General features: G+C 29.5%; 1 protein-coding gene across 1 annotated transcript; it reads left to right on the top strand.

Moving 5' to 3' along the window:
• Window positions 1–15,583: 15,583 nt before the first annotated feature.
• Window positions 15,584–17,485, top strand: LOC126672894 (uncharacterized). Its single transcript, XM_050366845.1, has 4 exons — window positions 15,584–16,604; window positions 16,706–16,822; window positions 17,059–17,166; window positions 17,259–17,485. Exons 1-4 carry the CDS (start codon window positions 15,584–15,586, stop codon window positions 17,483–17,485), a joined length of 1,473 nt encoding a protein of 490 aa, XP_050222802.1.
• Window positions 17,486–18,732: the final 1,247 nt, after the last annotated feature.

The raw sequence follows: 18,732 nt of genomic DNA, 5'->3' as shown, positions 1-18,732 counted from the left end.
TCTTGGTTTGAAAGGTTATTAATACATTCAAATATACAAAACATGTAAAAGATTATATTAAAAGAAAAAAATAAACAAGTAAATCTTATTTCGTGCAAAAAAAAATTAGGCAATTTTGTTCAATTTGATGAATAGTAATTTCAAATGAAAATTTTCATATTTGTATTTACTTTACCAAAAAATATAAAAGATAAAATAATAAATTCTCTAAAAATAATAAAAGGCTATTTGTTTCCCTATCGCCGAAAAGAAAAATATGAATTAAGTATATTTAATTAAATTATTGACTTTTTATCTACCGGAATTGACGGGAATCAAGCTTGCACCATGATTGAGAAAATGTTAAATGTTTGGTTATTCTCTCGCTTCCATCACAACAAAAAATTTCACTGAAGCAGCTAATTCTATGCATATCTATAATATGATATGAATAATTTGTAATGACCATAATTAAAAATATTTCAATCGTCTTTTTTTAAGGAAGGAGCGAGAGAAAATTAACTTCAATTTCGTGATAACTATTGAAAATTTAATAAAAAAAATAAAATATTTTATCTCATGTGATCTCGATTTTTTATAAAAAATAACTAATGTATCTCTTTCGCAAAGGATATTTTACGGCTTAATCACAAAAAAATAGAGGATAAATAAAGAAATGATTATTTGAAACAATAAATATGTGGCGTCAAGCCGTCAATGGCAAATATAATTTCATAAATATAAATATATAGGTTATATTTTAGACATTTAGTAATTTTTTAAATTAAAAATATATAATTCAACATAAAAAAAAATATGTACCGTCATATTAATATGACACATTTGTCAATAATTATTCTAGATAAAGGAATAACTTGAATTTATTTTAAGTAAGCATTTATGGACCCATGAGTGCTTATTCTTGCCCTCCATTGCTTATACAAACTATTCCTCTCTTCCTCCAACTTTGAATTGTTTTCATTACACTGTTTTGTTGAAATTTATTATCTGCACGAATCAATATTCAACCCACACGTTTCATAACTATTTAAATTATGCTTTATAAGGTATAGTTCTACTCTGTACCTTTTTTTACATAAAAAAATAAAACTCAATTAGTCTCATTTGTAATAAGTAAAATATTTCAACTAAATTCATGATCAAATATCACCTATAAGTAAACCTGATAAGTGAGCCAGGTAGCCGGTCGATCCGCTCAAATCCGGTCTGCTTGAACCAAACTTGAACACTTATTTTTGTTTCTAGGTCCAAATCCGAACCCATGATATGTTTATTTTTACGTGCAATTTTAAATTTGAATAACATATGAAATGTCAATATAGGTCCGAAAAAGTGCAGCCTGAATATAATTTATGGAACGGGCTTTGGATAATAAAAAAATTAAACTTATTTTGCATTTTAAATTGTAAAATTTATAATTGGATATGTTTTTGCTCTCTTTTTCCTCCTGATTAACAAAAAGAAAAGGAGAAAGAAAAATCAAATAAAACTCACTATTATGTTTTGACATTTTAAATTTACTTGCATAACAAATAAAATAGCTGAAAAATTCATGGATTTGACATTAATAGTAATAACATAATGCATGACAATAATAATGCGACTTTGTCAAAATAATTAGGTAACACAATTTGTCATGCCAACTTGTTAAAACTCAACGTCCATAAACATGTGCAACAAACAACTAAAAATTGCGTTAGCTAGCCTACGTATGCATCATTTATTCTACAAATAAAAGCATTTAAATTTGTTTTAATTTCCATTATATGTACAAATATAAAAGATCTTGCCAATTGCTAGCCTACTTTGATTAGTAGTTAGAAATTAGTTTCTTAATTATTAGGAATGTTTTTTAGATATGTTTTTTCTATGCTTACTATTCAAATCTAATTATTTAGTTGATTTATTCGATTGACTTTCGACTAAGCTGTCATTAATTTTAATTTATTTGCAAACTACAAACGATCCAGCAATCTTGTGGGTCCTTTTGCACCTTAAAACAAACTAGTTCAGCATATATATCTTATAAGATTTTATGTTATAGAAGATTTCACATTTTTATGATTAACCAAATGACTACAAATTCAATAATTAAATAGGAGATGATTAGCTTTTATATATATATATATATATATAAAAAAAAAAAGTTATGACAGAATTAAAATTTCTTCTTCCAAACTAGAAATTGGATAGATAGCGGAAAACTAATAAGGTGATGAAAGTTTTAAACGTATGATCTTGCAAATTTCAACCTAGAAACTAAGAAACAACTAGGGGCAGACTCAAGAAGAGCTTATGATGAGCAGTTGTCCACTTTATAATTTTAAATCTCGTAAAAAAAATTGATATCTAATCAAATAATATAGTTTACCAACTTAAAATTTATAGTTTGCCCACCTTAAATTGTATAGTTTGTTAATTTCGTCCAATTTATTAACTTTTCATACAATCTTTGCCCATCTTATAGCAAATTTTTAGCTCCGCCACTGAAAACAATTAAGGGTATAAGTTATAAATCAATCGAAAAGAAGATAAATCTAAAGACATAGATCTCGTCAAACTTAAAACAACGATGAATAAAGTTCCGTTGGAGCGAGGTCTCAGATTTACCACTCATTCGATTTTACCGACGATCCGCTTAATCCATTGAGTCCTAATATACCAAGCATCGCCGCCAATAGATCCCACAAGGATAGGTCAAAACACATCAAAACTTCCTTTTATATATTCAAGGAAAGGATGCAAATTAATAATTGTTCTTTAATTAACTCTAAAGCTCACACTTAGCTCATGACTAAACTATTCAGCGCATGTTCTATTCTTGAGTGACAGCTCAGAAATCTGTGTGAGTCTGACAATGACAGCTCATTCCAGGCTATGCATGAGATCCTCATGTTGCAGCTGCAGCAGGTGAGAAGAAACACAAAGGAGAAGAGTTGTGTTTATTGTTGCTTGATGCTGAAGAAAGCAAGCAAAAGTAGCAGCTTGAATAATCTTGCAGTAGCTGTGATACCCCCTGATCATATATATCATGTAGAGACAGCTTGGAAATATCATTATTAAAATTTGCTGGAGGTAGTGGTTTGGCGAAGCAGTCAGCAATTTGATTAGTGGTTGAAATTGGAAGTAAATGAATGAGGCCATAACTGATCTTCTTTCTGACAATATGACAATCTATTTCAATGTGTTTAGATCTTTCATGAAAAATATGATTGTGTGCTAATTGAATCGCAGAGTTACTATCACAGAAAATTTGTGCAAGAAGAATGAAAGACCGATGCAGATCTTTCAACGAATAAGATAGCCATTGAATCTCACAAGTTAAGCTGGCCAATGCCTTGTATTCAGCCTCAGAGCTTGAACAAAAGATTATAGTTTGTTTCTTTGCTTTCCATAAAATGAGAGATTTTCCTATGAAAATACAGAAACCAAAAATAGATTTTCCAGTATCAAGATAAGAGGCCTAGTCTGAATCAGATAATGCTATTATGTTGATAGTATAAGAAGAGGAGAAGAAAATACCTTTGCCAGGAGAACCTTTAATGTATTTAAGTATTCTATGAACAGCTTGCAGATGAGCAGAAGTAGGACAATCCAGAAATTGTGACAATTGTTGGACATCAAGAGACAAGTCAGGTCTTGTGGTGCACAAGTATAAAAACTTGCCAATTAATCTTATGTAATCGTTGTTGTCTGTTAAAAGATCAGTATCATCTTTGTATAGCTTCTTGGAAGTAATAATTGGAGTAGGTGCTGGTTTGTAATCAATAAAACCAATTTCATGCAAGAGATCAATTGCATACTTCCTTTGTGATAAATTGATTCCAAAATTTGTTCTGGTGACTTCAAGACCAATAAAGTACTTCAATTCGCCAAGGTCTTTGATACTGAAAGCTTGATGTAGAAAGTATTTTATATTTGAAATAGCGACAACAAAATCACTTGCAATTATAACATCATCAACATAGATCAAAAGAGCAACGAAGGATTATGCATTGTGCTTTATAAAAAGGGAAGGATCAACAGTAGAGACTATGAATCCTTGAGAAAGTAAAGCTTTTGTCAATTTTTCATTCCATTGTCTACTGACCTGTTTTAGACCATAAAGAGACTTTTGAAGCTTACATACCTTCTGAAACCAGGTGGCAACTTCATATAAACTTCTTCAAGAAAATCACCATGAAGGAAAGCATTGTTGATATCTAACTGATGCGATTGCCAATTGTGAATTAGTGCTAAAGCCAATAATATTCCGATAGTTGTCATTTTGGCTACTTGAGAAATTATTTCAAGATAACCCAGACCTTCTTGCCGATTGTATCCTTTGTCCACTAATCTAGCTTTGTATCTCTCAATGGTGCCATCAGATCTATATTTGATTCTGTAAACCCACTTGCAGCCAATGGCTTCTTGTGAGGTGGTAGATCAGTAATGGTCCATGTTTTATTAAGTTTAAGAGCTTATATTTCAGCTTGCATAGCATCCTGCCAACATGGAATTTTGGCTGTTGCATTGTATGTATTTGGTTCAGAAGAAGAAGAAACAGATAAAGACAAATGTTTCTGTGATGCAGAGAGTTTGTTATATGTGACAAAGGATGTGATGGGATGAGGTGTAGTGGTGTGTTTAGAAGATAAAGTGTAGTCTTTTAAGTAGAATGGTAGAGTGGAAGTTCTTGTAGATCTTCTCAGAGCTGGAAAGTCTTCCTCAGTAAATAGAGATGGCTCAGGGTGTTGAGCGGTGAGAGGAGCGTTATTTGGAGGAATAGAAGGTAGTGAAGTGAATAATTCGCAGGTGAGATCAGATGTGGTTGGAATAGCAGGAGAGATAACTACATTTTCAGAGAATGGAAATATGTTTTCATAGTAAACCACATATCTTGAGATAATGATCTGAATAGTTTTCATGTCATACAAGATTGAGCCCTTTGTATTAGGAGGATATCCTAAGAATACACACTTTGAAGCTCTGGGATCAAATTTTAGTTTGTGAGTTAACACATTGAAAGTAGAAGCAAGACAACCAAATACCTTTAGATGAGTATGGGTTGGATTCTTTTTGTAAAGCATTTGATAAGGAGCTTTTTCAGATATTACAAGAGAAGGAATCATGTTGATGAGATATGCTGCATAAAGAACACAATGACCCTAGAATTTCATAGGCAGATTTGATTGAAACTTTAAAGCTCTTGAAACATTCAGTATGTGTTGGTGTTTTCTTTCTACCACATTGTTTTGTTGTGGTGTGTAGACACAACTTGTTTGATGTAAAATTCCATATCTGTGATATAAATCGGAAAATGAAAATTCCATTACATTGGCTGATCTCATTATCTTGATTGTAATATCAAACTGATTTTATACATAAGTAATATAATTATGCATGTGACTTCTTGTTTTCAACTTGTGTTTCATAAGAAAAACTCAAGTAAATATGTTGTAATCATCAACTAAAGTCACGAAGTATTTATATCCATGTATAGAAGAAGTAGAAACCGGTCCCTATATATCTATATGAACAAGGTCAAAAGCTTTAGCAGAACAAGTAGTGCTAGTTGGAAAGGGTAACCTTTTTTGTTTAGCAAAATAACAAGTATCACAGACTTGCAATTTTGACACTTGAATAAAAGAATTCAATGTCTGAAGTAATGCAAGTCTATTAAAGGATAAATTTCCTAGTCTATTATGTCAAAGACTTGATGTATTCTTTTTGTCATTTACAGTGTGAGCCACATTACAATATGAGTTTACCCAGTAGTTAAATCAGATTGATCCAACAAATACAGACTCTTTATTTTTAGCTAAGCCAATCATTATCCATGTAGCTAGTTCTTGTATAATACATGAATCATAATAGAGAATCAAGCATAGTTGCTTGTTATTTGTCAACTTGCTGAAATCATATTAAAAGTGAATCGTGGGACATACAGAGCATTCAGTAATACCAAATGATTGGATAAGTGGATTGAGCCTATTTTCTCTACATGAACTAATTTGGTAATTAGATTTATTGTTTGTGGGTTTGACAGTACTCTACTTACTCTTTATTATTTAATCACAATATTGTATACTTGCAATTTTGTGTATCTCTTTTTCGTTTAAAAACTTGTCATATATATACCATTTGGTCTAAAACTCTCTTTTCAAAATAAAATTATGTATGTGTGATAAACTTTCATGGTAAAACAAGTAAAATTTGGTCGTCACATTTAAAAATATGGCTGCTATCTAAGTATTTTTGATTGGAATTTTTGAAAATAAATAAATTAATAACTAACAAAATATAATTCTACAAAGTAAATCTCTCCTCTCTCTTCTAATACCTTGTAGCCGGCACCTTCATCTCCTTCATGGGAGATGACTTTGGTCTTTTTATGCCAAAAATCACCTCTCTACCCTGATAAATTCAAATTTTTTCAGCACTTCTTATTTTTTAGATAGTTAATTTCAAGTTGTTTAGTCTAATTTAGTTTTTTCTCTTGATTTTTTTGGGTCTAGTTTTAGAATTTAATTTTAATTTTATGTCTAAATTAGGACAGATCTAATCTAATCTAACTTTAAATTTGTATTTCTTTACTTTTTGAAGTAGAGATGCGAATTTTGCGGTTAAAAAGGGATGTATTTCCGCAATCAAAGCCTCGTCCTTATTAGCGATCGCGTATGGACCGTTAATTATCTGTAAACCTTTGGAATTTCTACCCTTTAGTATGGTGGATCCTTATTTAGGATCTCACAAAGAGATTGATTCATTTGACTTATCTAAATTGTTTATTGAAAAATTGCAACTTATATTTTTTTATTATTATTTTTATCTGTAATTTCTATTGTTATATTTTTTTCTGTTTAGCTTTGTATGGTTGGCTTTTTACCCCTCATGAACTCATGTTTCTTTTGTACTCCCATGCAAATCCTCATTAATAATAGGCAAAACCCATGCAAAAGCCCCTATACTTTACCTGTTTTGTTTAAGAGGTCCTTAATTCAAAGTTTGTCACGTTTAGATCCCTATACTTGTCATAATCTTTATTTTAGAGCCCTTTAATGGATGGGATTTAGAAAGTGTGTCACACTCTCTCTTTCCGTTAATTAACGGAGCTAAATTACTCTTTTGATAATCCATGTCATCAAAATAAACCCTTTTTTTGTTTGACATGTCAAATAAGTGGGCCCATCCCAACAATTTCTTCTCCTTTTCTGGACCCAGCAACTTCGTCTCCTTTATTGAATCACCTACTTCTTCTTTCTTGGACAAACCATTCCCCGTTCACCTTCCGAAACCCATATGTCCAGTCCATCATTATTATTGTTTGCCTTCTCCATTTCATTTCTCGGTACCATTGAGACCACCCAGAATATAGAGAGCTCATTTTAAATAAAGAATCTATCGAGATTTTTTTTCTTGTGGTTTTGAGGGTGACATATGCGAAAGTGGAAGGTTTTGAGCATAAATTGAGTGACCCAGTTGAGAAAGACTCGTTTGTTGAACTGGGTTTATCTTTGATTTTGATTTGAGAGGTGAATCAGCCACCTACTTGCAGCGACGAACATTGGAGGTCGACTCGTTGCTGAGTCTCATAATAGAAATGAATTTGTTCTGATTAATGCCGAGGAGAGTAATCCCTCTTCAAACCTTCTGCATTTTGTTTCCTTTTCTTGGATATGCAGTTCTTCTTCGTATTGATTTCTGATCTGGATTCACCACTAAGCAATTAGAGTAATCCTTCTTCAAACCTTCTGCATTATGTCAATGCATGAACATGTAACAATTTCAGGTTTTTGTTAGAAGGGTTATTGAGCTGCATTAAATTAAAATGTATTGGTGAAATATGTGGGTACTGAATTTGGTGATCTATCGAAGAAACACTTGAGAATATCAGTTTTGGTTTCATTCAGAGTCTGATTTTTCTTAACTTTTTTGTCATTTGGTTTGTTGAATTCTGTATTTTGGCTGTGCAGGTGGTAAAGCTGCTAGCTTATATAAGTGATAAGAATTTGTTTGCAGAATTTTATAGGTATATGTTGACCATTTTCTCTTGATTAGGTGTGTAAATTGGTTAATTGCGTAAAAAAATCAAGTGAGATACAAGATTAAAGATTAGCAAGTCCCGATGAGACTTAAAATGATTTCACGCTTCTTTGCCTGCTGATGAATGTTGTATGCTGTCTTTGATTTTGAAGGTGGAGTGGAGATGGTGTGGCTGGCGGCAGTGATGATGGTGTTGCTGGAGTGGAAGGTGGAGGTGCAACTCGAGTGACGGGAGTAGAAGGTGGAGGTGCAGCTGGTGTGACAGAAGTGGAAGATGGAGGCAAAAATTTTTTTTATTTCAGCTGAGTTGAAGAACCCATTTTTCTTATTTGGGTATGAGTGTCTAGCATTAGAAGGAAGAAGAAGATGTACAGTCATAAATAAAATTACCATGTCATCACTTATTAAAAAATATTAATTTGCCATGTCATTTTCTTTTTTTCCTCCATTCTCACTAACGAAGAGTGTGACACACTTGCCAAATTCCATCCATAAAAGGGCCTTAAGATTGGAATATTGACAAGTACAGGGATTCAAACATGACAAACTTTGAGTTAGGGATCTCTCGAACAAAACAGATAAAGTATAGGGGTCTCCGCATGGGTTTTGCCTTAATAATATAATATCATTCTGGAAAAAGAAAACATAAAATAAAAATTAATGACTCGAAATTAATTATTCCGGTTTTCTTTTTGTGATCGAGTTCCTTTATCTTCAATTTTTGTCCTTAAATGGCTTTCCTTAAGTGGTCGTTGCTTGTGGAATTGAAAGAAATTCAACTTTTTGAGTGCATGGATATAAAGTAAAGTGAACAATTTGTCCTTACGATACACCAAAATCAGTTACGATAATTTTGTTTATTTTTCATAATCTCATGCCAAACAAGCTTGTATTGGAATGTTTGGAAACAATTAGTTGTTGCACCCCGACAGATTAGAGAGCTATAATTTAGTTAGGTACTGAAACAACCATGACTTTTTTTGGTTATTTTTTTAAGGTGAAATATAATTTTACATATTCCTAAATTTTTATTAAAATAATAAAAATATCATTAATAAAATTATAATGATTTTGTTTATTTTATTTTTTGATAATTATTTTAATTATGTCTAACCTTCAATTTAAACATATTCTCATGATTTATTTCATAACTGATAATTTAGTCTTTAATTTTATAAATTATTACTTTACACATTTGGTATTTCATCTAAAGTTAAGAAGAGTTATATACTTATATTGAATAATTAAGGATTATATTCTGCAATTTAAATTTAAATTGAAAATTTAATATAATCGTCATATTGAAAAATTGACAAGTCAGATTGTCATATTTTAAAAATATTTTTATCATTTCGTTAAATATATAAATATCTAAAATTAAATTTACCTTTAATAAATTTAAACATGATGTATATTATAATTAATCAATATATAAAGTTAAACTTTTTTTTTGACAATATACGGTTAAAATTAAAATATATAAACTTAATAGTTGAATTGATGACCACCAACGACTCGACCACTAATTTAATTTCCAAATACTAATTAACTTATCAATTGACTTAATATTTTAAAATTTTATAAACTTGAATAGTAAAAAAATTTAAATTTTATTATAATGAAATTTTCTAATTATATTCAATGGTCATGGGTTTTATTTCAAATTATTTTGATTATCATATTAGTTGGATCATTATTTCAAATTTTATGAATTCCATGAGTCATAGATTAAAATATTATTATAATCGATTTTTGTAACCATATTTAGGTCATCTCCAACCATTTATATTAAAAGGCTGCAAATAATCTAAAGAGAGATTTGTAAATTTTATATCAATGCGGAAAAGTTAAAAAAAAATACATTATAGTTTTGGCGGTTTATGTTTTTACTTTCCCGTGTTTAAAAGTTTTTAATTTTACTCCAATTATATGCCACATGCTCTGACATAATTTTTGTTTTTTTTTCTTCCTCTTTGACACGTAGCACCTTCACACACAACACCTGCAATCAAAAGCAACCATATTCATATTGCTAGCTCACTGTACTATTTTAGATAAAATAAATTTATTTTTCTTTTTAATATTTATTAAGGCTTTATGTAACTACAACTACTAAAAATACCAATACATTATTAAATTTGAATGGTTTTTCTATTAAAATAAATAAATTCTTTCTGCAATTTAATTTTAATTAAAACTTGCAATTAGTTAAAATTGATCATCTCAAATTTAGATTTAAAAATTTGATAAAAAAATAAGATGCAAACATATGATTTTCATAATTCTAACATAATTCTATTATACAAATCGTATTTTATTATAATATTATCACAACTTCATCATAATTTTTATATAACCTTTCTTATATTTTTTTATAACCTTTCTCATATTCTTTTTGCACAAATTATGTTACATAATTTATATAAAATTAGATAATAGTTCCATTACAGTATCATAAAATTATCACATACTTATCATAATTATTGCATAACTCATTACTTTTACATAGATTATTTTACATGTAGAATTATATAATATTTTCATAACAATATCGTAATAGTATCATTATCTTATTATAATTTTATTATACAAAAATATTTACATACTTTATCATGAATTTATCATAATTTTATCATAACCGTATCATAATTTTATGATAAACTTTGCATGATCTTATTATATTTTTCGTACATTATCATACTATTATCATAACTTATTCTTATAAAAATTATCATAATATTATTTTAATATACTTTATCAAAATATTATCATAAAATATTATCATAATATTATCATGACGTACTTTATCATAACTATATCGTAACCTTTTATCATAAACTTATTATACTATTATCATAACATTATATATGACAATATATTTTATCATAACAATATCAAAAAAATATTATCATAACATTATCATGACGTACTTTATCATAACTATATCATAAATTTATCATATTATTATCATAACCGTATAATATTATGATATTGATATGATAACGTTATGATGCAGTTATGCTAACGTTTATGATACCGAAATGATAATCAAGCATTTTTCATAACAGAAAATCATTTTTTTTTCTGCAGTGTTATGATAATGATATGATAACGTCATAGTGATAACAATGTGATAATAAGGCGCTGTTTTCTGCAGAAAATCATTTTTTTCATCATAAAATTGTTTTTTATGCAGATTTTCAGATTCTAAACTAAAAAAACTTTAAGAACAATTTTTTTAGATCTGAGAGTTAAAATAAATCGTAATAATCACCACGAGTTAAGAAAAAAATCGCGAAAATGTGGAAGAACGGTGGAGTGAAGACGAAACGAAGGCGGGGCGAAGGAATGGCGGAGTAATGGCAAATCGTTGAAGGAATGGCGGAGGCGTGATAAAGAAGAAAAAAAATAAATGAAGAAGCAGAAGAAGAAAATGGAGAAGAAGAAAAAATGGAGGAGAAGAAGAAGAAAAAGAAAGAGAGAAGAAAATCTGGAAAAAAAAGGAAAATACACATGTGAGAGTAAATATAAAATGCTTACAGTAAAAAAATAATAAGAAATAAGTATTATCATAATAAAAAAAAGACTTTAGAGTAGGAAAAAATAAAAATGCTAAAAAGGTGAAGTATTTTCTCTATCTTTTTCTTATTGAGATATAATTTACTATTATTTTAAAAAATAGAGTGTTTTCCCTAATTTTCTCTAAGCTAAATTCATCTGCTACAGTGTTCTTTTCCAACTATTTACACTATATTAAACACCAAAAAAAAATATTTTTTTGGCATATTCCAATCTCTTATTAATGTTATATCATTTAAATATTTTATACTTTATATTGTTTATATACTTTATATTGTTTATGTACTCAATATTTACAAGGTACATCCATATAAATATTTATAATAAATAAATAGCAGATGTTAATCATAAATTATGTATATATATATATATATATGATCATGTGTTTTGAAATTAATAAATAACTAAAATACATTAAAATCAATTTATTAAACTATACATTTATGCTTTTAGGTATTATTAATTTTCATGTTATTGGTTGATATTTTTTAAAATTTCTGTTAAAATTAATACAACTCTTTATTTATTTAATCAGGATAATGTTATAAAAACTCACCAACTTTACACATTTTGTCATTTTAATTGTATTGTTTAAAAATCGTCATTTTCATACACCAACTATCGATTTTTCTCAAATTTATACACCGTTTAGAAATCCGATGAAAATCGCTGACGTGTCACTATCCGGTTTGTTATTACATGTCATTAACTGATTGCCAACTCAACAATTTTCGCTGGATTTTTGAACGGTGTGTGGATTTTAGAAAATCGATAGTTCGTATATGAAAATGACGACTTTTAAACGGCATGCTTAAAATGAGTAGAAAAGATGTAAAGTTGGTGAATTTTTATGACATTAACCCTATTTAATATTACATATTTATGTTTGGACTAAATTGAAACATATAATTATTAAGAACATATTGATATAAAAAAAATAAAAAATATTAGAATAAAAAATAAAAAATAAAAAATAAAACTATTTAAAAGTGAAATGGTGTAACACCATTTTAATATGCAAAATAGTGTTTGATTGAAGATGTATTTGCATCCAGGAAATATGAATGGGTGCATGCTTGCTTGCTAGCATCAACTATTGAATCAAAAAGCTAAAATATTGGGATTATGTAATGCAAGTGCAACGTTCATTTCCAAATTTCCAATCAAATTCGTAGAATTGGGCTTGAGCCACGCTATTCAAATCATCAGGCCACAACAAAGAAGGCCCAAAACTAGGAGAAGAAACTAAACATAAAAATCTTAGATAAATTTATAACTTTAAACATATTTATAAAAAAACCATATAAAAAATTAAAATTATACTTTCCATTTCTAAAATATGCTAAATTTTAACTCAAGAATGATTTTCATTAAAAAGATACTTAAAAGTTTAAAACATGTACTATGCGATTTTATAATTTATAATCTATTACTCTCATTTATTGGATTAATCACATATGATATCATATTCTTAATACTAAATTGTACTTTTATAACGAATTTTAAAATTGTTAATCACATTTATCACCTTTTAAGTTTCATACTTATATCACCATTCTAAAATGTACACCTTTATATTATTAAAATATTCTAATTTTTTATAATTATTTCAATGCTTTGTGGTATCTGGCTTATCGCGGAGATAACTCTCTTATCATCATATTAGTTACTGTAGATTTTTGAACTGTGATATAATTATAAAAAAAGTTAATCTTATAAAAATTCACTAATTTTACTCGTTTTTTTCATTTTAATCACGCAGTTTAAATTTTCTCATTTTCATGCATGAATTATCAATTTTTCTCAAATTCATGCACGGTGCTGAAATGTCACGGATTCATTGATGTATTTCGCTGAGGTGAAGGTTATTTTATACTAATAATTATACGTATTTTAAATTTGCTGAGATGGATGTCATATACAATATAACTGATGATGAAAAAGAATAGAATAAATAACTAAAAGGGAGTTAAATATCGAGCATGCGCGGGTAATTAAAAGTTCCAAAGACATATCTAGATGACTTAGAAATCTTTCTAATAGATGACTTGAAAATTAAACAACATTGTCTAATTAATAGTGAAATTCAAGCAACCATCGAATTTTGTAGATCATTTTTAATATCTAATAATTGTCTAAATATTTTAATATATTTATTTCTCACATTTAATTGTTGAACTTTTATTGTCTAACAAATAAAGCTTCAATTATATATGTGCATGCTAGTTAATTTTAAGTGATAAGCTTGATTTTCCCCCTAAATATATTGAAAAGAAGAATTTTCAATAATTCATTTTAGCAATATAAAAACTGTTTATGTGTATCAGATAATTAATTTATTTATTATATACAACTCCAACAATAACGACATTAATTATCTTCAACAAATCCCAACACGCGAATGACCATTGGACTTGAAGCTTAAACCACAAGCCGACTTCATCTCGTGCATTTTAATTAATCAAATGAACATTGCTAAGGATCAATTTCTAAACTTTTAACCATGGTTGTCAGACCCGACCCGGCCCGGCCGGGTCAACCGGAATACCCGCGAACCGGGCAAGGGGTCGGGTCTGAAAAGCCATAAAACCCATTTTAGTGTAAACCCTCTTTAAACCCGTTGAACCGGTCGGGTAACCGTCGACCCGGACAACCCGTATCCGGTTGAAAAGGGTTTAAAGGGTTATTCCTATCTGACTTTTTATAGGTTTAAAATAAAATTTCAGCCGCTTTTCATCAAATTGAAAGAGACGAAGAGTCCTTTTTCATCAAACTTTTCATTCTCTTTTTCTATATCATCAACACTTACAACTAAACAAGATTCTAGGTAATTGTTAACCTTTAATTTACATTCTTTCTGTTTTAGTCTTAATGTTATTTCGTTTCATATGATATTAGTTTATGCTTTTAAATCATATGAGAATAAATTACTGACAACCAAAAATTGTTTGAATTATTTCTAAAGTAAAAGACAAACAAAGAAGAGGGAAAATTATGGTTATTGCAAATTTATTTTGAACTTTGATAAATAAGTCTACATATTTTGCCATGGTTTTACTGTGTATGTAAACATATTAAAGTGGAATTGTATTTCCCCTCAATTACAATTACAAACATTCTAAATTATTTATATAGCAATTTTACAGTTTGTATGCTTTGTATGAATTCTCATAGTGGTTTATAATTTTTACATTATAATTTTTTTATAGAATGTGATTCCGTTCAAATTTTAATTGCATGATGCTTGTTGAAGATTTTTATTTTGTTTTAATGAATAGCATGGAGACTTTAAATTCTGAATCAGTAGAGGTTCAACCCGTGGTGTCTGCACCTACTCGTGGAAAAAAGGATCCAGCATGGGAGCATTTTAGTGAAAGTCGTGATACTAATGGAAAAAATATATTTACTTGTCTCTATTGTGGAATTTCATACAAAGGCGGTGGTATTAATCGTATGAAATATCATATTGCTGGAATCCAAGGCCAAATATCTTCATGTAAAAAGGTTCCTCATGATGTTCGTGTTAGAATGCAAGATTATATCAAACAATCTACTGAAAAACAAAAGGAATCAAAATTGGCACATAAACGTGTTTATGAAAATGATGATCCTTCTCAAGTTGACTTGGAAGATGAAGATGTGATAAAGCTGAGTTCTTCAAAACAAAAAAAATCTCAAGCTCCAGAGAAAGAAAAGGGAAAGCAAGTTACTGGAATCGATAACTTTTTTGCTCCAAGAACAACTTCAGGGTCTCAACCTACAATAAAAAGTGTTATGGCTAGTAAAGAGGCTATATGGAGAGCTCACATGGCTTTGGCTAGATGGTTTTATGATGCTTGCATTCCATTTAATGCATTACATTCTCCTTACTATCAACCTGCATTGGATGCTGTTGCTGCTATAGGTCCTGGATTTAAAGGTCCAAATTACAATGGTTGAAAGCTATAGGAGTAATTGGGCGAACACTGGTTGTACACTAATGGCTGATGGTTGGAGTGATCAAAGGCAAAGAACATTGATAAATTTCTTAGTTTATTGTCCTGCCGGGATATCCTTTGTGAAATCTGTTGATGCTTCAAATTTTGTGAAAGATGCTCCAACACTTTTGGCTTTATTTTCTGAAGTAATTGATTGGGTTGGACCTAGCAATGTTGTGCATTTGGTTACTGATAATGCAGCCAATTATGCATCTGCAGGGAGGCTGGTTCATGAAAAGTACAGCAACATTTATTGGTCACCTTGCGCCGCACATTGCTTGAATCTTATTTTGAAGGACATTAGTAGCATGGAACATGTTGCTAAATTGGCTTCTAATGCTTCCAAGGTAACCGTATTTGTATATAATCATATTATATTTTTGGCATGGTTAAGGAGAAGATCAAGTTGGAAAGAGATTGTACGTCCAGCAGTAACTAGATTTGCCACCACCTTTATCACATTGCAGAACCTTCATGAACACAAAAATGACTTGCAAGCTTTGATGACGAATAGAGTTTACACGGACCATAAGCTTTCAAGAAGTGACAAGGGAAAAGTAGTAAGTTCACTCATTTTAAATAATAAATTTTGGGATGATTGTTTGATTATGGTCAAAATTGCTGGTCCACTTATTAGACTATTACGTCTAGTAGATTCTGATGAAAAGCCTTCATTGGGATATGTTTATGAAGGCATGCGTAGAGCACGCAAGGCAATCAAGCACATGTTTAAGAAAAAAAAAAGTCTGTATGCACCTTATATAAAAATTCTTGATGAGAGATGGGATAAACACTTGCGGAAGAAACTTCATGTAGCTGCCTATTTTTTAAATCCCGCTTTCATATATGAACCAAATTTTTGTAATAAAGTGGAGGTTATGAGTGGACTTCTTGATATACTTGATTCAAAGGGCGTGTGCTCTGACGGAAAGGAAGCAATAAAAGAGATAAAATTGTATCGAGACCGTTTGGGAAGTTTTAGTCGACAAATTACTCTTACTACATCAAAGACATTACAGCCAGGTATATAATACTTAACTGTAACCTTTTTATGTAAGTATGTATCTATATAATGTGAAATTAAAATATTTTTCTGAATGCCAAATCTTATTTTATTAATATAGATGAATGGTGGAAGTTGTATGGTCATAGTGCTCCGATCTTACAAAAAATAGCCATTCGACTTCTCAGTCAAACATCATCTTCATCTGGATGTGAAAGAAATTGGAGTTTATTTGATCGTATCCATACTAAGAAAAGAAACAGATTAGAGCACCAACGATTGAATGATCTTGTTTATATTAATTACAACTTGCGGTTAAAAAATAGGTACGTTTACTTTATTATGTCTAATTATTTTTATTATAATTTTTAATATGTGCAAATTGTGATTTTTTATTTAGGCTTCATTATAAAAAACAATTATGCGACCCAATCGACTATGAATGTATCGAAAAGACTGATTTTTGGATCGAAGAAAAAGATCCGCCAATAGAATTTGACTTGAACGAATTGGCCGAAACTCTTTACGAGCAGGATGTTGTTCTATCACTAGAACAAATTAAAAACCAATCACATTCTAAAGGTTAGTTCATTTAAATGATTTATATACATTTGTGTGTGTGTTTAACTTATTTTTATTATCTCTTATATTGTATAATTTTTTTATGCTACTAGATAATGGAAGACAGGATGATATATACGACCTTACTGTAGAGAATGTCGAATTCAGTCTTCTTGAGTCTTTTGGTACTATTGGTGAAAGCAATGGTTCTGTAGCTGAAAATAATGAAAGTGCTGGAATATTTTTTGGAGGCATGGATGATGGTGGTACAAATAATGACTTTGATTATAATTCTTCTTTTAATTTGAGAGATGAAGATGATGATACACAGCAGCCTTGAGAAATCAACAACTAATATTTGGCAGTTCATTGTTTGAAATAGTGTTATGGAGAATTTTTGGACAATTTCGTATTACACTGTAGTTTTGGATTTTTTTGGTTGTTTTGAATTTTCCAGTATTTAATCATGGAGAATTGATGATCTATAATATTTTTCTATATTAATATGAATATTATCTTGATATTGCGGTTTAACCCCGGTTCAACCCCGGTTGAACCTTTAACCCTTAACCCTTTGATGTCACCGGTTTTATGACCGGGTCGGGTTTGACAACATTGCTTTTAACTTTAATTTGTTAGATGGAATATTTCTCCGACAATAGTATTATCTCAGGTAAAACAAATTTTTTTTTTTTGGATAAACGAATTTTCTTTTTCAAACTTGTAATTAATCAAGGAGTTAAGTGTGCTTTCTGAAATTTACCTTGCTCCTGAATCCAATGTGAAATGGAGTTTAAATTAATAAATGGGTAGTACTAGAATGAATGTAATTGCTGAATCCAATGATTAATATTCCATTTTTCACCTTGCCAACATAATGATGATGAATGTAACAATGGTCATATAAATTTATATTTGTACAAGCAAACATTTCCTTGGGAATTAGACATGAATATATATAATCAATGCGAGGTTTAATTTCTTACACCAAAATGTATGTACTTGGTCAAATTTTCATAAAAAGATGAGAACACACATATATAGATAGAGATACAATAGTAAATTTTTTATATGAAGTTTTAAGATTAGGGCATAGACATGCATACAAGCTCCTTGAATATGTAAGTTTATGATAATCTTAATTACTCATTAATGACATACTATACTACATAAGCATAGATCTACCGGAAAATATGTTAGTTAATAATCTATAATTAATGCATGGAAAATAAGAAAAACCCTAGCTAGTTTTCAAGATCGTGCGTTAGTACATGTGATTGGTGTAGGATTTTATGATCAAGAAACCACTAACATGAACAGAAAATCCCCATGAAATCTAATAATTTCATGGTAATTATAAACATGAACTGTAAAGAATCATAAAACAAACATGCCCAGATAATAGCTTCTCTTCAAAAAACAATCAAAATCATCGATCTTCTAAATAACATGAAATAAATAATTAAAGCTCGTTTTAAGACATATTAAAGCAAACAAGTAATCAACATGAAAATAAAATAAATATAGAAAATCAACCAAAAAGGTTCTAAGACATTATGTAAATTTGCTTTGATATAGCAAATGATC

This window comes from Mercurialis annua, linkage group LG3 (genome assembly GCF_937616625.2).
Source record: "Mercurialis annua linkage group LG3, ddMerAnnu1.2, whole genome shotgun sequence".
NCBI classification, from domain to species: domain Eukaryota; kingdom Viridiplantae; phylum Streptophyta; class Magnoliopsida; order Malpighiales; family Euphorbiaceae; genus Mercurialis; species Mercurialis annua.
The sequence above is the reverse complement of the archived record's forward strand: the minus strand, read 5'-3'. Positions and strand labels throughout refer to the sequence as shown.

Excerpts from the sequence above, each read along its gene's own strand:
- LOC126672894 (XM_050366845.1), top strand. The coding sequence starts at position 15,584 with ATGGCTGATGGTTGGAGTGATCAAAGGCAAAGAACATTGATAAATTTC. Across the intron at positions 16,823-17,058 it reads AAATTGGAGTTTATTTGATC|AAAAAGATCCGCCAATAGAA; the intron begins GTATCCATACTA and ends TTTGGATCGAAG. Across the intron at positions 17,167-17,258 it reads AAACCAATCACATTCTAAAG|ATAATGGAAGACAGGATGAT; the intron begins GTTAGTTCATTT and ends TTATGCTACTAG.